Source organism: Pelodiscus sinensis, chromosome 12 (genome assembly GCF_052426305.1).
Source record: "Pelodiscus sinensis isolate ZL-2025 chromosome 12, ASM5242630v1, whole genome shotgun sequence".
Taxonomy (NCBI): Eukaryota; Metazoa; Chordata; order Testudines; family Trionychidae; genus Pelodiscus; species Pelodiscus sinensis.
The window spans coordinates 590,163-611,237 of NC_143063.1; the positions used below are offsets into that span (position 1 = coordinate 590,163).

Here is a 21,075-nt window from a genome sequence, read left to right on the forward strand (position 1 = left end):
CCAGAGACTATAGACTCGTCAGCTAACTGATGACAATTCATGAGGTTAATCGACTATTCAATTAACTGATATTTAACATTCCTAGGCTAGGGTAGAGCCTCTGGCCTGCTCTGCAGCTGGGCTCCCACTGAGCTTAGAGCTTTTATTTTTATACCTCCGGCCCTGCCTTTCTGTTTCCTTTGGGCAGGGCTGGGTTATTCTGGAACCACCCACCAATGGGATCTTTGGGAGAGTTTCTTCACCCGGGTCAGTGGGAGGCCATGCTGACTTACTACAGATCCTCAAGAAAAGCTTGATTTCCAATGAAGAGATGTCCAGCACTTTTTGAAAGGCTGCTGGCCACTCTAAGGGGTCTCAGATTGGACACCCAAAAATGGAGACACACATTTGATAATTCTTTAGGGCTAAAATCTTTTAATCAAACTGTGCATGACTTGATTGCAGTCCACTTGCCATAAATTGAGAGCAGCTGTTTGAGACTAAGGGTGCATCTACACAGCAGGGCTTAACTCCAATTGAGCTATGTCAATTGCGTAGCTTATTTTGAAATTGGGAGCGTCTACATCACACTTATGTTGAAATAGAGCACTCATCCTCCGTCTTCCTTTGCTCCTTGTACAATGAGGGTTACCGGAGTCGGAGTAAGAAGTCCTCCAGCTTGACAGTATTTTGACATTATTTCAAAATAACTGCCTGCTGTGTTGACGCAGACTAAGTTATTTTGAAATAACGTTGCTGTGTAGATGTACCCAAACTGCTTAGTGGCTGCATCAAATTACAGAAATTACATTGCTGCTGTTTATTTCTCCTTTTTTATATGGGATCTGTATGGATGACTGGGAAGACACATTTATAATTACACGGTATAAATATGAATTGTATAGGAATACAATAGATTAGGAACCTATTCTCCATCTCTCCCCTATCGCAGCCCTTTCCCCCTCTGCATTTTGGCCTGGGGAAAAGGAGATGATTCCCAAACTCTGTCTTTAAGGCCTTACAGAGATGCTGCCCTGTGGACATTTGCTTGCCTATACTCCATCTGTCTGTCAGGAGAGGAAGTGCCTCATGTGGCTGAAAGCCAGCTTGTCACAGTCAAACTAAGTTCTAGTTCAGGGGTGGGCAATAATTTTTGTCCCGGGGGCCACTTCAAAAATTTCTGAAGTAGTCTCGGACTACCCTGGTGTGGCCTAAACAGGAAGGGGCAGGGCTACCCCACCTCCCAGACCATGATTGGTCTGGGGCTGGGGGATCCCCTTTGCCCCTCTTCCCACTAGGCACCTATGCCCTGGAAGAGGCTTGACATGCTCCCCCACCCCCAGGCCAATCAGGGCTAGGGGCGGGGGAGCGTTGGAAGCCTCCTTCCACCCTGCGAGAAGCAAGTGGTACTTTGAAGTGCTGTGCGCTCCTCGCATGGCCAGAGCAGGGCGAAGGAAGCTCCACGCAGCTCCCCTGCCCCCAGGTCATGATTGGCCTGGGGTGGGAGAGCGCGTGAAGCATCCTTTGCTCTCCCTCCCCACCCCACCCTGTGAGCAGTGCACAGCACTTCAAAGTGCCACATGCTTCTGGCAGGGCGGGAGGAGGCTTTGCGTGCTCCCCCGCCCCCAGGCTAGTTAAGGCCTAGGGATGGGGGAGCGTGCAAAGCTTTCTCTGCTCTGCCCCCACCTTGCGAGCAGTGTACGGTGCTTTGGATGTCCATAACTAAAATAAATAGGGGAGAAGTGGGGGGTATTTATTTTCGTTCTGGACATCCAACATTGGTCATCTGAAGAAGTGGGCTGTGCCCACAAAGGCTCATGACACCATCTACATGTTTTGTTAGTCTTTAAAGTGCTACCAGACCATTGGTTGTTTTGTAATTTCATTAAGTTCTAGATGTTCTTCATTAAGAAGAAGCTCTGTGTGCTGCAAAGGGCTTAATGGTACTATCTGACAGATTCTGCGCAGAAATAAATGGGCATCTACAATTCTCGCATTGCCTTATCTCTCATACACATCTCAAACCCAGTGTTTCTCATGTTGCAGGAAGTTATAGTGCCAACTGGGTAGAAACAACTTTTAATACTGGTTTGGCTACCTCTTTTATGTCTGTACCGTAAAGATATCTAACAGTGTCTGTATCGAATTATTGACTTCTCAGCACAGAATCTAGGTTTGTATTCAGTTTCTTTGCTGAGTGTGTACAAATAACACTTCTGTGTTAGTAGCAAGTGCTATGATACCAAAGTTCACCATTTTTTACCATGAAGCTTGTTGGGACAGAAGATCTAGCGGCTGAAAAAGGTCAGGGGCATGGCAGGGTGATGCTTGAAGAGGTGCAGAGCACATTTTTAACAGCATACCAGTGCAGTCCTTCATATAACCTGTTAGGAGGAGCTTTGGGTTAGCTAATGTTGGTGCACTAAGAGAGGCAAGAAGTTCAGTCCTCCCTTTGGATCTTTTTCTTTCATTTTTTGGTTTTATTGTTTTGCTGTTTTGTAATGTTTGGAAATGGAGTGGTGTAATAAATGAAAATCCTCATGATCTGTGTCCTGCTCCTCAGCAACATGAGCATGTAATAACATAAGAACAGCTATGCTGGGTCATACCAAATGTCCGTCTAACCCAGTATCCTGTCTTCTAACAGTGAACAGTGATCCAGAGGGAATGAACAGAATAGATAATTATCAAGTGATCCATCCCCTGTTGCCCATTCCCAGCCCTAACAGAGAGGCTAGGGACACTGACCCTGCCTGTTCTGGCTAGTAGCTAGAAAACAATCTCCTCTGGCAGGATGGAGAAGTTATTGAAAGTCATTAATGTTTGCAATAAAACTCGGTTAGTCTGGGGGTGTTTGGAAATTTTCAAGAGTGCCCAAGTGACAGGTTCTCAGTGCAGTCTTTCAAGTAGAAAGGACCCATGTTATTTAGGGCTTTATAAATCAAACACAGAACAGAACCTTAAATTCCTACAGGGTTCACCCAGGTCCTAATATTAAAAATATGAAAAATGGTTCCTTAGAGCCACATTTTGAAAGCAGCTCGCATTGTGCAGTTGTGTTCATGCAGAGTAACACTGATGCATTCATGTTAGGCTATGTACATGCTAAAGTATGGCCCACTTCTGTTCTCATGGTTGATCTCATGAGAGCAGGATCATACCACTAAATCCATTGTTAAATAAAGGAAATTTCTTGATGCTGAAATATTCCAGTAACTCAGTATGCAAGTTATACCGCTAGAACAAAATGTATATACATGTTATATATACATGTACATACAGTACAGGGAGTGGTGTAACTTACATATTGATTTACGCAAGTATTTCAGCATCAAGAAGTTTCCCTTATTTTAAAAAAGGATTCAGAGTCCAGTTCTGAAGGCAGCACATAAGTGAAAGTGGCAATCCCATGACCCCCCTACAACAGGTTTGTGACCTCCTCATCTCCTTTTGTGTTGGGACACCACAGTTTCGACACTGTGAAATCTCAGGCTTAAACAGCTAAAAACATGAAACTTACCGTTTTTCAAATCCTATGGCTGTGAAGTCAGCCATAATGGGCCATGAGTTTGGTAGGGCCCTAAATATATATATTGGGTCAGGCCAAATGGCTACATGAAAATAACAGAAAGCAGGTATATTAGCCCCAGATTAAACAAATTGCACGTGTGCCTCTGTGACTCTTAGGCTATGTCTAGACTGCAGGCTTCTTTCGAAAGAGAAATCCGCTTTTTCGAAAGAGAGCACCCAGCGAGTCTGGATGCTCTCTTTCGAAGACGGCCTATTTACATTGAAGAACGCCTTCTTTCGAAAGAGGAACTTTCGAAAGAAGGCGTTCTTCCTCGTAAATTGAGGTTTACCACCATCGAAAGAAAAGCCGCGTTCTTTCGAAATAATTTCGAAAGAACGCGGCTTGAGTCTGGACGCAGGGGAAGTTTTTTCGGGAAAAGGCTACTTTTCCCGAAAAAACCCCTGAGTCTGGACACAGCCTTAGTGAAGTGTCATGTCTTTCTCTGTTTGAGATCTTTTCTGTTGTTATTGGTTACCCAAGCTTCGCACAAGTCTGGTCTTATGTACATTGGTTAACTTTGACTTCAGATGAACCACTCCTGACTTAGAGGAATACTACCAAGCAGGAAAAGAGCCTGTGTGTCCTAAAGAAAAGGAATAGTGGTAGAAACGTAGCCGTGTTAGTCTGGTGCAGCTGAAACAAAAAACAGGACAGTGTAGCACTTTAAAGACTAACAAGATGGTTTAATAGGTGATGAGCCTTCGTGGGCCAGACCCACTTCCTCAGGTCAAAAAAAAGAAAAAGAACTTAAACACTATTAGTGGCTAGAATGCCACACAGCATACAGCTTCTTCCTGAGAAAGGAGTATGTTCTAATTATCTCTTATCCCTGTGGGGGTCTCATACAATTAGGCAGTCAGTAAATAAATAAAAAGCTGGCATGAATCTTTTTGGTTATTGGCACTTAATTTATAAATATGAAATGCAAATCTTTCAACTGGGTAAGAATTCCAGTCTATCTGCTTCTGTCATGATTATAAGGGTTAGCCAGCAGCCTGGGGATTAAGGGGTTAACTACACCTAGCCAGGTGGAGTGACCAATAGGAATGTAGGTGGGATTTTTTCAAACCGGGACAAAGGAATTTGCGTTTTTTCCTTTCTCCCTTTTGTCTCTGAGGGGGAGAGCTCTCTGCAGCTACAGAGAGGGACAAGCATGTCTCTCTCTCTCTGACACCATTCTTCATTTTCTGTAAGTAGGGTAAGGTTTAGGTAGTTTCGTTAGGCTTTATTGTTTTAAGGGTTGGGTATGGGCTCTGATGTCTGGCACTGCTTAAAAGATGTTTTGGCTTTTCTTTGTAACTAAGTTCTAGGCCCATGGAGTTTCTCCATGAGTATATTTTGTTACCTTCCTCTCTAGTCATTATACTTGCAACCGGAATATTGTTGTAATAATAAAAATTCTTTCTTTTCTTTTTATTAACCTGGCAGTGGTTAATGGTGTGCCCTGATTTTTGTTTTAGGGGTAAGATTTCCCAAATGATCTTTCCCCTGATTTCTTTATCAACATTTGGGTGGTGGCAGCGGAAGTTTTATTCCCAAGATCTAGGTTTTTAAGATCTTGGGGGGAAGTTTTATACCAAAGCCTGGTAGCTAAGGCTTTGGGGTACACTTGCTGGCCCCCACTTCTGCATTTATCATGCCAGAGTGGGGAAGGAGCCATGACATCCTTCCCCACTCTGGCATGATAAATGCAGAAGTGGGGGGCCAGCAAGTGTACCCCAAAGCCTTATCCTCAGATCAAATAGTGGAAGAAAATTGTCACAACCATATATACCAAAGGATACAATTAAAAAAAAATGAACATATATGAAAAGGACAAATCATATTTCAGAACAGAAGGGGAATGGCGGGGGGAGGTAAATGTCTGTGAGCTAATGATATTAAAGGTGATAATTGGGGAAGCTATCTTTGTAATGGGTAAGATAACTGGGATCTTTGTTGAGACCCACGCGTAGAGTGTCGAATTTTAGCATGAATGACAGTTCAGAGGATTCTCTTTCAAGTGCAGTCTTAAAAGGCCTTTGAAGCAGGATGCGGGTAATCAAGTTGTTGAGACAGTGTCCTTTCTGGTTGAAATGGTAAGAAACTGTTTTTTCTTTGTGATCCTGTCTAATATCTGTTTTGTGGGCATTGATTCTTTGGCGAAGTGTCTGAGACGTTTGTCCAATGTACATAGCAGACAGACACTTTCAGCACATGATAGCATAAATTATATTTCTGGATGCGCAGGAATGGTGGCAAGAATGGTGTTATTGGGGAGGTTATCGATGTTTTGTAGTTTCCTTAGGAAGTCAGTAGTATCTCGGAGATAGCTGGGGTGTTGGTTGCATAGGGTTTGAGAAGAGAGTCTACATAGCTGGATAAATCAGTATTGTTTCTAACTTAGAGAGTCTCATCTCAAGACAAACATCCACACCGACTAACACCTTGCAGGACTTTTGTTCCACCAGACAAGAAATCTACTATACACACTTCTATTCCCTACAACAAAGAAAAGACGACAAACTTTCTAAACTGCTCCACACTACAGGCTACAACAGCAACTACCTCAATCCACCGGATAATATTGTTAACCTCTCCAGCTACAAACTCAATCCAGCAGAAGAGTCTGTCTTATCCTGAGGTCTCTCTTTCTGCCCCACTGGATACAATTTTGTGGTGACCTTGAGGCTTTTTTTCGCTGCTTCCGAGAATATTTCCAAACCACCAATGAACATCAATCTGACCTACCAGATCCCCCCCTATCAACACCAAAGGAAAAATAATTCTATATGGATACCCCCTGACGGTCAGAATTCCAATCTGGATTTCTATATACAAAGCTTCCGCAACAACGCACAGACTGACATTATTCGCAAACGACAACAAGCAACACACAATCTCAGCTGCGCTGAACACCATGCCATCCAGAGTATCAAAAAAAACCTGGACATTATAATCAAACCAGCTGACAAAGGGGGTGCTGTGGTCATTATGAATAAGGCCGACTATAACCAGGAGGCAACCAGACAACTCTCCAACACCACATTTTACAAACTTCTCTCCTCTGATCCCACCTCGGAATACCAAAAGAAACTACACTGTCTCCCTTAAAGCCTCCCTACAGCTACTCGGGAACAAATCCACACAGAAACACTTTCGGACCCCCGACGAGGTTTGTTCTATCTGCTTCCCCAAATCCATAAACCTGGACACCCCGGACGTCCCATCATCTCTGGTATCGGCACGCTCACTACTGATTTATCCAGCTATGTAGACTCTCTTCTCAAACCCTACGCAACCAACACCCCCAGCTATCTCTGAGATACTACTGACTTCCTAAGGAAACTACAAAACATCAATAACCTCCCCAATAACACCATCCTTGCCACCATGGATGTAGAAGCTCTATACACCAACATCCCACATGAAGACGGGTTACAAGCAATTAGAAACACTATCCCAGAGGACACCACTGCCAGTCTGATAGCAGACCTATGTAACTTTGTTCTCACCCACAATTATTTCCGGTTTGAGAACAACATATACCTCCAGATCAGCGGCATAGCCATGGGTACACGCATGGCCCCACAGTATGCTAATATCTTCATGGCTGACCTAGAACAACGTTTCCTCAACTCCCGTCCCCTTTTACCCCTTCTCTACTTACACTACATCGATGACATCTTTATGATTTGGACGCATGGCCAAGAAACACTGGAGACATTCTACAGAGATTTTAACAACCTACACCCCACCATCAATCTCAGCCTGGACCATTCTACACCAGAGATCCATTTCCTGGACACCACAGTACAAATCAGCAATGGAAAATTAGACACCACTTTCTACAGAAAACCCACTGACTCATACAGTTACCTACATGCTTCCAGCTCCCATCCAGAACACACCATACTATCCGTCATCTATAGCCAAGCCCTTCGATACAACCGCATCTGCTCTAATCCCACTGACAGAGACCAGAAACTTCAGGATCTCTACCAAGCATTTATAAACCTCAACTACCCACCCGGAGAAATAAAAAAGCAAATTGAAAGAGCCAGACGAATACCTAGAAACCATCTACTTCAAGACAGACCCAAGAAAACCAACAATAGAACTCCACTTATCATCACCTCCACGCCCCCAACTTAAACCTGTCCAACACATTATCAATAAACTACAGCCTATATTGGAACAGGATACTAAACTCCAAGAGGCTCTGGGAAACAGACCCATAGTCTCCTATAGACTACCACCTAACCTCAAGATGATTCTTACCAACAACCACAGGACATACCACACTAATACCAACCCTGGTACCTTCCCTTGCAACAAACCCCGTTGCCAGCTTTGTCCACATATTCACTCTGTTGATACCATTATTGGACCTAACCAAGTGAGTTATAAGATCAAGAATACATATTCCTGCGCATCCAGAAATATAATTTATGCTATCATGTGCCGAAAGTGTCCATCTGCTTTGTACATTGGACAAACGTCTCAGACACTTCGCCAAAGGATCAATGCCCACAAAACAGATATTAGACAGGATCACAAAGAGAAAACAGTTTCTTGCTATTTCAACCAGAAAGGACATTGTCTCAACAACTTGATTACCTGCATCCTGCTTCAAAGGCCTTTTAAGACTGCACTTGAAAGAGAATCCTCTGAACTCTCATTCATGCTTAAATTCGACACTTTACGCCTGAGTTTGAATAAAGAATCTAATTACCTTACTGTGACGGGGCAGACGGCCCAGCCGCGCTGCCCCGCACTGAAACGGACGCCGGGCGGGGGGTAGAGAGGCCCGAGGGGGTGCCGGGCGATAGCCGAGGGGCCACAGAGAAACCCGGGGCCGGGCCAGCCATGTCCAAGGCTGCCACGGCCGAGGATCCGCGGCTCGGGCGGACACGCCCTGATGACATCCCTTGTGACGTCATCCGGGGATCCCGGAAGGGCAGGGCAATGTGCGCGGGGGCAGAGCCGGCTGGGGACGCCAAACCGCGGCCCTTTCAAATGGGCTGGAGCGAGGCGGCTGAGAAGGAGGATGGCAGAGAGCAGGAGCGTCCTTCCACATTCCCGAGGAGGCGACTGGTGGTAAGCTTATCCCCATGCTGGGGAAAGAGACTCTGACCGGGGAGAAGTGGCCCAGGGCAGGGCCGTGGTCCCTGTGAGTGGAGGGTTTAGGGGTCTCAGCCCCCTCCACTGGTAAGGGAGAGGTATCCCTACCTTAGGGCCCTGGGCCGGGGCTCGGAGAGAGGGAGGGCCTGAGCCCCCTCCCCGGCCCCGAGTGAGCCAGCGAATCTAAACGCACTAGTATATAGATAGTAATTGAGAGAGCCCGTCGGGGATCATAGACACGGGATGACACCCCACCCGAATTCTGGGGGGGTTTATGGACAAACAGGTCACACTTACCCATTATTAAGATAGCTTCCTCAATTATCACTTCTAATATCATTAGCTCACAGACATTTACCTTCCCCCCCCCATCCCTTTTCTGTTCTGAAATTTGATTTGTCCTTTTCATATGTGTTCATTTTTTTAAAATTGTATCCTTTGGTATATATGGTTGTGACAATTTTCTTCCTCTATTTGATCTGAGGAAGTGGGTCTGGCCCATGAAAGCTCATCACCTAATAAACCATCTTGTTAGTCTTTACAGTGCTACATAGTCTTGTTATTTGATTCATCTAGCCCAGACTAACATGGCTACATTTCTATCATTTTTTTAATGTGGGTCTTTTCATTCTGTAATCTGTTTCAAGGTCTCTTGTATTTTTCTGACAGGATCTATCTAATTGGAAATCTTTACTGAGCGGATGGGCAAATAAACAATAGGCAGGAATCTTTAAGTTTTATGTGTGTCCTTCTGGATTATTAATAGATTATGATAAAGGAAAATGAAAGGGAAAGCAGGAGGCACATAAAACTATTTTACACGCTGTTTATTCAATCTTCCACCTCTTTTGCATGATAGTAATGTCACATTTTTCAGGCAATACCAGCCTAGATGGGAGAGTTTGCATAATTCATTACTGCTGCCCTGTGGAGACTGAAATAATGCATGTTGATTAATATGAACTATGACAGGATGATGAGTTATTGCATTATCAGAATTAAGTCCTTTTAAAATTCAGTCCAGCCTGTTAGCAATGTTTTGTAGCATATTGAAGTCATGCCTATAATATCTGCAGGGGCAAGGTTCCTGAGGCAAGCGCTTGCTCTCACTTTGAGGAATGTCTTTCTGTAAAATTGAGTTGGAACCAAATTATCCTCTTATAGAATCATAGAACACTAGAAGTAGAAGGGACCCCGAGAGGTCATCGAGTCCAGTCCCCTGCCCTCATGGCAGGACCCAGTATCATAGACCATCCCTGATAGATGTCTCTCTAACCTGCTCTTAAATATCTCCAGAGACGGAGATTCCACAACCTCTCTGGGCAACTTATTCCAGTGTTTAACCACCTTGACAGTTAGGAACTTTTTCCTCATGTTCAACCTAAACCTCCTTTGCTGCAGTTTAAGCCCTATCACCAGAGGCGAAGGAGAACAATTTTTCTCCCTCTTCCTTGTGACATCCTTTTAGATGTCCTTGTGGTATCGTTTTAGATACCTGAAAACTGCTATCATGTCCCCTCTGTCTTCTCCTTTTCAAACTAAACAAGCCAAATTCTTTCAGTCTTCCTTCATAGGTCATGTTCTCTAGATCTTTAATCATTCTGCTCTTCTCTGGACCTTCTTCAATTTCTCCACATCTTTCTTAGTCCCTAATTACAGAATCATAGAATCAGAGATTAGGGTTGGAAGACACCCCGGAGATCATCTAATCCAGTGCCCTGCTCAAAGCAGGACCAATCCATACTAAATTATCCCAGCCGGGGCTTTGTCAAGCCTGGCCTTGAAAACCTCTAGGGATAGAGAGTCTACCACCTCCCTAGGCAGCCCATTCCTATGCTTCACCTCCTTCCTAAGGAAATAGTTTTTTCCTAATATCCAATCTAGACCTTCCCACATTGCAACTTGAGATCATTGATTCTGTGACAAGTGCTATAGGTCTCAGGGCTAAGCCACCTAGGTGCCATAGACAATATGACCTCTGTAGGATTGGGGCTGGGCATCCAGAGTCTGTACAGGAGCCCATTTGGTTAGACCTGGGCAGGCTAGTAGCCAGTGGCAATACAACCATCGTAGGCGGGAATCATAGGACTGGAAGGGACCTTGAGAAGTCACTGAGTCCAGTGCTCTGCCCTCACAGCAGGACTTAGCACTATCTAGATCAATCCTGACACGTTTCTATCTAACCTGCTCTTAAATATCTCCAGTGATGGAGATTCCACAACCCCCCTAGCAATTTATTCCAGTGGGAACTCACCCTTTTTGTGGTCACTGCTTTCCAGATTGATATCTATTTCTACTTCCCCTATCAATTTTTCCCTGTTTGTGAGCTGTAGGGAAATTGATTCCTTCAGCACTAGCACCAGGAAGTTGTCCCCAACACTGTCCAAAAACTTCCTGGTTTGTCTGTGTACTGCTATATTGCTCTCCCAACAGGTGTCAGGGTGATTGAAGTCCCCCATGAGAACCAGGGCTTCTGATGTGGAAACTTTAGTTAGTTGTCTGAAAAAACTACTCATCTACCTTAGCCTCTTGGTCTGGTGGTCTTCTAGAAGATGCCGATCACGACATCACCCCATGGTGCTATAATGTCTAAACTTAACTCAAAGGTTCTCAACAGGCTCAGTTAATTTTATGCTCAGATATATAGTTATGAAATGAATATGTGCAAATATTGATGTGGGAAAAATGAAGTCTTAGGTTGCAGAGACTTTGAAACAATAGTCCTTCTTTGAGTGATGGCCCCTATGTGGGAGTCCAAATGAGGGTGCTCCTGAGTGCCATGGGCTTGGGCTGGAGCTGGAACTGTTCATAGTAGTGTCTATTGACCTGCTTGTGTGCCCACCATGTGGCACATTCCCAGCTGTAAGAGGCTATGTGGGTCTCCACCGCTCCAGTTCCGTCTTACCGCCACATGTTCAGGATCACCAGCAAGCCATTGGCAGAGTCAGGAATAGAGTCCAGATCTCTGGAGTCGCAGTCTAGTGTTTCTGAAAGGGCGAAATGGAGCCAATAGGAGCCGTGAGGCTCCGTGGCCACGGCGCCAGTAAAGAAACAGACCGGGGCAGCCAGTTAATGTGTTTGTGAAAGTGATTTTGCAGAACACTTTCAGAAGCACTGCTTTATAAGACATACTCCCAAGTGGCAACATTATGGTGGTGGACCCTCAGCTCCTGTGAATGGAGCTACAACAATTCACCTACGTGGAGGTGGGATGGTTCCCGCCCGCTGAGGAAGGGCTTGGTAGTTGACACAGTTCCCTTAATTCTGGATTCTATTGCTTTGGTCTTCAGAATCTCCACTGAAACAGTGGGCCTGACACTCCTTCTCTGATGCTCATTCAGCACCAGAAAATGGCAGTGGTGGCTCTGCATTTACTCCTAATTTACATAGCAGTGAGAGGAGAATCTGGCCAGTGTGAATAGGTTTGAATACAGGTGGCCTACTTCTGTTCTCATCTCCATGCAAGGTCTCTATTCAACAGAATATTTAAACATAGACTTAAAGGTGAGCAACCGCTTACATGCTTTGCTGAAGCATGTGCTCCAAGGCTGTTGTGTGCTTACGTGCTTTGCTGAGTCAGGACTTAAGTCAGGAGTAACGGCAAAGTTGTCTATTGGGGAAGTTAGTGAAGCGTAAGCTAGGGTGTGACTTGAAATATACCAGCTACTCCACACTAGCCCCCGAATAGACAGTCTTTCTCCACACTAAGAGTGCCTTTGTGCACTTTGAGCTGAATACAGCGCCAGCCCTGATGAAAGATCCCCTATAGAGGCACTGTTAGCAAAGGAAGGTAGGGTGCGTATGAAGCTAGGGAAGGATAAAGAAACACAGAGTGTTGGGAAGAACAGGAGTTAGCATGTCCAGTTTGGGGGAATCAGCATGGGAGATCCCAGCTGAGGCAGGATTTGGGGAAGAAAAAGGATTGGATAGGTAAGCATATGTGATGTGTCAAGAAGAAGGATGGGAGTGAAATTAACATGTCTCACCACAGTGATTTTATGAAAAAGGCAGTTAGTATTAGGTGAAGAACCTATTTGCAGTTGCTTGCTTTCCATATATGTGCGTTCACTACATTACCATTGCAGAAAAATCAGTGCCATTGTTGAACATCTCTATCAGAGGACTGGTCATAAATCTTAGAATTAGAGAATATTGCTGTTTTGCTCACACCTGAAACACTGGAGCCATTTTTATCTCTGGTTTGGGAAGAGCACACTGTAGAAAAATTGTTAATCATGATAAAAGTGTGAAGGCCGTGGTATCTAAAGTGCTTTAATGTTCCCATACTGTAGTAGGATTCTGTTGCTCATGAAGCTAATTGGATTCCTTCTGCTGCTCGCTCTGTTGTGTAAATGATATCTGAGTTTGCCAGACTGATGTGGTGTGTGTTATTTCCCTATAGGATTACATCCACCAGGTAATCTGCATCACGGAAAGAGAAAAGTTTATTGTGCCTATCCGAGCTATAGGGGCCCGGGCAATACTGGATTTCCCTGACCAGCTGAACTTCTCCACCTGCCCTGTCAAGTACAGCACTCAGAAAATTCTACTGGTTTGCAACATTGGCAATCGAGAGGCCCGCTACAGAATCAGTCTTCAGAGGTAAAGGGGGATTTGGTTGGTCTTCATGTGCTCACCTTTCTTGCTGAAGGCTGTGTAGGATAGCAAAAAGGAATAGAGCAATCAGATACATTGCAGCATGTTCTGCCTACTGGGATATGCTTAGAGCATGCCAGATTTTTCCTTTAATTGCTTCACTTTTACCTGTGATGGGGGGAAAAGAATCATAGAATACTAGGACTGGAAGGGACCTCGAGAGGTCGAGTCCAGTCCCCTGCCTTCATGGCAGGACCCAGTACTGTCTAGACCATCCCTGATAGACATTTATCTAACCTACTCTTAAATATCTCCACAGATGGAGATTCCACAACCTCCCTGGGCTATTTATCCCAGTGTTTAACCACCCTGACAGTTAGGAACTTTTTCCTAATGTCCAACCTAAACCTCCCTTGCTGCAGTTTAAGCCCATTGATTCTTGTTCTATCCCCAGAGGCCAAGATGAACAAGTTTTCTCCCTCCTCCTTATGACACCCTTTTCGATATCTGAAAACTGCTATCATGTCCCCCCTCAGTTTTCTCTTTTCTAGACTAAACAAACCCAATTCCTTCAGCCTTCCCTCATAAGTCATGTTCTCTAGACCTTTAATCATTCTCGTTGCTCTTCTCTGGAACTTCTCCAATTTCTCCACATCCTTCTTGAAATGTGGTGCCCAGAACTGAACACAATACCCCAACTGAGGCCTAACCAGCGCAGAATAGAATGGAAGAATGAGTTCTCATGTCTTGCTCACAGCATCCCAGAATCATGTTTGCTTTCTTTGCAACAGCATCACACTGCTGACTCATATTCAACGTAAGGGCCACTATAACCCCTAGATCCCTTTCTGCTGTACTCCTTCCCAGACAGTCACCTCCCATCTTGTATGTATGAAACTGATTTGTTCCTTTCTAAATGGAGCACTTTGCATTTGTCTTTATTAATCTTCATCCTATTTACCGCAGACCATTTCTCCAATTTGTCCAGGTCATTTTGAATTATGACCCTATCCTCCAGATTAGTCACAACCCCTCCCAGCTTGGTATCATTTGGAAACTTAATAAGCGTACTTTCTATACCAATATCTAAACGTTGATGAAGATATTAAACAAAGCCGGTCCCAAAACAGACCCCTGCGGAACCCCACCTGTTATGCCTTACCAGCAGCATTGTGAACCATTAATATCTACTCTCTGAGTACGGTTCTCTAGCCAGTTATGCACTCACCTTATAGTAGCCCCATCTAAGTTGTATTTACCTAGTTTATTGATAAGAATATCATGCGAGATCTTATCAAACGCCTTACTAAAGTCTAGGTATACCACATCCACCGCATCTCCCTTATTCACAAGACTCGTTACCCTATTAAAGAAAGCTATCGGATTGGTTTGACATGATTTGTTCTTTACAAATCCATGCTGGCTGTTCCCTATCACCGTGCCACTTTCCAAGTGTTTACAGGTGATTTCCTTAATTACTTGCTCCATTATCTTCCCTGGCACAGAAGTTAAACTAACTGGTCTGTAGTTTCCTGGGTTGTTGTTCTTTCCCTTTTTATAAGATGAGCACTATATTTGCCTTCTTCCAGTCCTCTGGAATCTCTCCCATCTCCCATGATTTTCCAGAGATGATAGCTAGAGGCTCAGATACCTCCTCTATCAGCTCCTTGAGAATTCTAGGATGCATTTCATCAGGCCCTGGTGACTTGCAGGCATCTAACTTTTCTAGGTGATTTTTAACTTGTTCTTTTTAAAACTACCCCCTTCCCACTAGCATTCACTATGTTAGGTGTTCCTTCAGACTTCTCCGTGAAGACCAAAACAAAGAAGTCATTGAGCATCTCTGCCATTCAAAAATGTCAGTTTGAGTCTTCATCCTGTGTCTATGGTGGGTTGCAGAGTTGTAGAGCATGTGGTTGTGTGTGCGCCATGAAAATACCATGCACCAAGCCTGTCAGATTTAAAGGAAAAAATCTTGTTGCAGTGTTGTAGGAAAAGATTCGGGTAAGTGAATGGTAGCTGAATCCTTCTCCCACTATGGAATATAAGGGGAAGGAGCTGTTGTCAGTTGTTGGCTGCAGGTGTGTTCTCTGTGTGCGGCGCCAACTCTGGCCAGGTAACTGGTGCAGTAAACTCCAGTCAAACTGCCCAAGAAGACCACAAGCTTGGTTCAGTAGTGAAAGCACTTGGCCAATTTGTTGTCTGTGAAGCATGGTGCCAGTACCCTGTTTCAATGGTTATGATACACTCAGTTCATTTCAATGAACTAACTCTGTAAATGGAGGGAGACTTTCCTTTCCCCCTTTGGCCAGACAGACACTCCTTTGGTGACACAAAGACATCGATACAAACAAGTTCTATGTTCCTCCTCTGAGGTGGTTACTTAATCTTTACCTTGCACCTGTTGGTTCAATCAATGCATGTCTATCCATCACACTGTCATCCTGACCTTATCCCTAAGAGAGGTCAGTTTGTCCCTTTGGGGAGTGTATGCACACCATAAACGTGTATTGGAAGGTTCTGGTAAGGTTGCCAGGTGTCTGGTTTTTGACTGGAACACTCAGTCAAAAAGGGACCCTGATGGCTCCAATCAGCACTGCCAACCAAACTGTTACAAGTCCAGTTGGTGGCACAATTGGGGCTGGAGCCTTAGGCAGACTCCCTATTTTCCCTGGGTCTTCCCAGCTCCTAGAAGCAGCCACCAGGCCCTTGCATCCCCATAGTTGCAGGGAGGCTCTATGTTCAATCTAGTTTTGCAACATGAAATTGATGGAAAACTTGTTCAAATAATCTTGAACTGCGAGAAAAATCCAGCTGACTCCTATGAATAAAACTATCACCTGGACTTCACATGCATTGGCTGTCTGAAGATAAAAAGATAAGATTTCCCTTGTTGTCAAATAGTTGTGGGAAATCTGTCATGTTTTGCAATTTATTAATTTTCCAAAAACAGTCTGGATTTTCAAGCAGAAAATGTACATCTTTAAGTACAAGCAGCATTTATGCTAATTAGAAAGAGGAGCCACTCTCCTGTTCCGATTCTTTTAAAATACTTATCTGCTCTTTCATCATTGTGACTGCAGTAGGGTTTCAGGTTTTTTTAAGTACCAAAAATATTCAATGACATGTCAAGAAGAACTGAGTGCTGGCCCTCCAAGCAAAACTGACCACAATACATCACTGCACAGGATAATAAATCATTAATTGGCAATTATGTACGAATAAATATGTCTACATAGACTTTCCTCAGAGTCAGGCTCTGTTTCTGTTAACAGTAAGGGGTTTAATTTCCCTACTGTGTGGGCTGCCTTAGAGATGATTGTGGTGTTACTAACCATGCAGATGATGGTGATAAAGTTTAGCTTGCTCTTTTGAACATCTTCTGAAGTAACTTGAGGATGGCGATTGACTATTATCTTTAAGCAGTCAGATTTGTGCCAGGAGTTTCACAAATAAATGAGAAATGTTTTCTCTGTCCTGGAGAGCTGGCTGTTGTAAACACAAGATGGAATGCAATAGTGAGAGCAACAGTGTAGAGTACAGGGGAAGGTAGTACCAGAGTTAAAAGTACACACCCAAATTCAGCTAAATATGTAAGCGCATGCTTAACTCCATCTCTATTCAATAAAGTACCTAAGCACATGCCTAAAGTTAAGCATGCACTCAAAGTCTTCGCTGAATAAGAATGGACTGTTGAATTGGGGGCATTGCGTTCATTCCCTGGAGGTGACTCGAAGTGCCCTTAATGTGTGTGCGTTAGAGTTCAATGAATGATTTTTTCTTTTGATGGCTAAATTGTGGGCAAAAAGTTCAGTTAACGTCTAATTTAAACTGAGTTTTTTCTTTTTTTCTTCCTGAAACAAAATTTTGTAAAAAATGTAGTTGGGTGGAAAGGATATATTTTGAATGATAATTGGAAAAGACCATTTTGGAAGTGTTTGTTTTCAGGCTTTTTTTTGACTGGAACTATTTGCCATATTTCCCCCTAAAATTAAGGTTGCCAGATGTCTGGTATTGACCCAGACAGTTCGGCATTTTTGCCTTCTGTCTGGTAAAAAAAAAAATTCAGAAAATACCGGACACCTAAAATGTCTGGTATTTTCTGATTTTTTTTTCCTGGACAGGAGGCAAAAATACCGGGTGCTTACCTGGTTCCGCAGGGGAGCTGTCTGACCCAGAGCAGGAAGACAAGATGGTGGGCGGCTGCCGGCAGCCTGTTAGGGCCAAAAAGCTTCAAAAGGGGCCATGCTGGTTTTTTATTTAATTAATTTACTTGCTTAATAATTCTCGGTCTTTTTTTTTTTTCTTCTTCTTAAAGCTCAACAACTTTGGTCTCCCCCCATTTTTTCCTCAACAGAATTTTTTCCCAGTGTTTTTTTTGGGGTGGTGGTGAGGAGGAGGGTGTTCAGTATTTTTGGTTAAACCATCTGGCAACCCTACCTAAAATTACCCAACTCTAGTATCCATGTGTGTATTTTTTTTTAATGGAGGAATTGATGGAGAGTGGAATGGAACTAGAGTGTTTTGTAAGGGCATATAAATGTAGTCCCCTTACTAAGGTGCCTCTGACTTTTTCTGTGAGGATTCTGTGTGCCGCAATCTAGCCCTAGAAACTACAACTCCCATGAGCCCTTGAGGAAACCAGGAAGAGAAGGCTTGTCCAGGCATGTTGAGTCTGGGGCTCTCCATTTTGGGAGAGAGGAGCCAGACTGCTATTGAACAGACTTATATCCAGCCCAGGAGCTGTTGTGTTGCGGCTACAGCCTGGGACTGAAAGTCTGTGGTGCTTGCATCTAGCAGGCTGCTGATTGCCCTAGAGGGGAGAGACTCTGGCTGCGCCTGTGGCTAAGGAGGACTGCACAAAAACCTGCACACAGGAGGAGGCTGTAAGTAAATGGCCTCTTTGGAAAAGTGCTACCTGGGACAGACCTCAGAGATATAGACTAAGTCTGAGTCCAAAGAGAGGCAGAGTGTCCAGCCCAGTGAACTAACTTCTGGCATTTGGTAGAGCCTGCTCCAGTGGCAAAGGGAGTTTGCAGGTGTCTGCACAGCTTGGACTACCACACACAGAACCTACAGAGAACTTCCACTCCAGCTGTAGACCTTCAAGCGCATCCACGCAAGCAAGTGTCTGGGATTCGGAGTCCAGAGGCGTGTACGCTCTGGGGTAGGATAAATGATATCAGTGCAAATGCCAGATAGATAAGTTCCTATTACTTCTGTGTACTTTGTTAATGTTATTCACTGTTAATCTGTTAACCCCTGTTTCTTTAAGTTGTTAAGTAAAGGTGTGTTCATTCTAATGTAATCCATTAGAAGTATATTATTTATAATTTGTAGTTGTTGTTCTGGAGTTAGATCCAGATTATTGCTGGAATAATTTTATTCCTGGAGGTTCCCAAGACACACCATTAAGTGTGTACAGGGCCAGCCAGGCGGACAACTGCCATTGTATATTCTTTATGAGCCAGGGATTGCAGCAACTGGGTGGATAGGGAATCTCCAACTATACAACCTCACCACTGGGGTACTCAGATTCTCCTTTTATGTTAAAACCATCAGGCGCCCAGGCACACCTGAGAGCGTGACCTGCTCCCGAGTAACCCGGGGAGGAAAAAGGGGTTTCCATAAATGTATACACATAGGAAGGTGTGCTGGTTTCTTTCCCCCTCTCTTTGTTATTGATAAAAGCAGAGCTATGAGTTTCTCTTCTGTGACATTCAAGAAGATAAATATCTAGGTCCAGAAATTTAGGGTAGAATTTAGAGATGAAAATGGTTCCTGGGAGCAAATCTCAGTGCATAGCTGCCAGTGGTAATTGACCTTCTTTGTCTTTGACACAGCAAGCATTGTTTGATGTCACCGTGTGGGGAAGGAATACTGAATTTGAAAGATGTGCCTTTGAAGTGCCCCTGCCCCCACTGCCATACTGTTCCTACCCTCTGCCTTGGAACCCTGGCCAGCAACTCCCTGGATCCTACTGCTCTCTGTGCAGAGTGTGGGAGGGTGCTGATGTTGGGCTGACCCACTCCTTTTGCGCCCCCCCTTTAACCCCGTGTCACATTACTGAGTTGGAGGGAAGCAGCCAGATCGCTGCTGCACCCCTAGGTGGGGGTGTTGGCCCCAGAAATTGGTGTGGGGGGAGCCATGTGGGGTATTGAATGGGAGATTATTGTTTGTTGATCTTATGTACGCTATTTATGTGAGTGTATAATGTCTGTGTGTGTAGGTAGGAATCTGTAATCTGTGTGGAAGCTGAATATTTCTGTGAATGTGGTTGAGCATTGCTATGGACAGACTGAGTAGTGAAGCCCTGTGGAACAATGGCCCTTGATGGCCCAAAGACACACCTAAAGCAGGAGGGCGGAGACCCAAGAGCTGCCAGCAGAGAGAGGCTGAGGACCAGGTGACCTGCTACATACTAGAAGAGGCCAGGAAGGAGTATAAAGAGGCCATGTAGTCGATGCCATTTGGTTCTCAGCTCAGCACTTCATCCCAGAGGCAGCACTGCAGGGATTGAAGAGCCCGGAAGACCTGTGAACCCATCCTGATTGTAGGATGTGCAATAAGGACTTTTAACCAGCAGCTGCAACATCTCTGCTAGAGCTTGCATCGAGAACTGGGAGATTCGGTGCATGTAACGTACTGTACTTTAATAACCTTACTCTCAGGCTTTTCTTTCTTGTAATAATAAACCTTTAGATATAGATTCTAAAGGATTGGCCCAGCGTGATTTGTGGGTAAGATCCAGAGGGTAAATTGACCAGGGATCTGTGACTGGTTTCTTGGAACCGGACAGAACTTGTTCGGGGTAGGTGGGATTGGGTGCTAGGACCCCCCACCCGTGTATAGGCCCGGGGCCATCTGGGGCACGGATATTGCTGGGGTGTCGGAGGGGTTTTGCTCGGGAGGCTTCAGGCAGGCAGCTGAAGCGCTCTGTGGGACTGGTTTGTGGCCTGTTTGGAGAGGTCACCAGTCAAGGGGGCTGTAAGAAGCCCCGGATTTGAGCAATTCGCCCTGAGCGGATGCCCTCAGCTGTGCCCAGACACGGCCCGGTCCGTCACACCCCGTCGCCCTGTATCCCATCTCTGCAGAATGGCGGGGGGGGGGACGGGACGGACAGAACATAAGAGGGCTCAGGAGGGGAATGTAGGATGGAGCTTGCTGGCAGCTATTGCTGTGTTTGAACAAGCAGGCTCTAGACTGGTGAATGCCCATCTATTTAAAAGGGCAGTGTACTTAAAGGGGCAAAAGGTGTATCACTCTGTCTCTCTCACGCATGTGCAGTATATCTCTCCTCACATACACACGCACAGTGTGTGTCCTTCTAGATCTCTCACTCTCACACACACACATGTTCCCACTCTTTCACACACACCTCCCAACACATCTTCTATTATTGTTAGAAATGGAGCCGTCTTAGTCTGGGTTAGCTGAAGCAAAATGCAGGACAATGTAGCACTTTAAAGACTAACAAGATGGTTTATTAGGTGATGAGCTTTCGTGGGCCAGACCCACTTCCTCAGATCAAATAGTGGAAGAAAATAGTCACAACCATATATACCAAAGGATACAATTAAAAAAAAGGAACACATATGAAAAGGACAAATCACATTTCAGAACAGGACGGGGATGCAGGGGGGGGGACCATTCTACATGAGAGATCCACTTCCTGGACACCACAGTACAAATCAACAATGGAAAATTAGACACCACTCTCTACAGAAAACCCACCGACTCATACAGTTACCTACATGCTTCCAGCTCCCATCCAGAACACACCACACGATCCATCGTCTATAGCCAAGCCCTTCGATACAACCGCA

The 21,075-nt window shown here is 44.6% G+C and overlaps 1 protein-coding gene across 6 annotated transcripts in view; it reads left to right on the plus strand.

The window, feature by feature from the left end:
• The window catches only part of HYDIN (HYDIN axonemal central pair apparatus protein), a 389,432-nt gene that overhangs the window by 98,937 nt on the left and 269,420 nt on the right, over positions 1–21,075 (plus strand). For 5 of the 6 annotated variants that reach the window (XM_089781371.1, XM_089781372.1, XM_089781370.1 and 2 more), the window contains one exon: positions 13,056–13,255. In XM_089781371.1, coding sequence (XP_089637497.1) covers positions 13,056–13,255 — 200 coding nt within the window. Of the gene's footprint in view, positions 1–4,528; positions 4,740–13,055; positions 13,256–21,075 lie in introns of those variants that run through there. The other variant, XM_089781375.1, reaches the window with a different exon arrangement.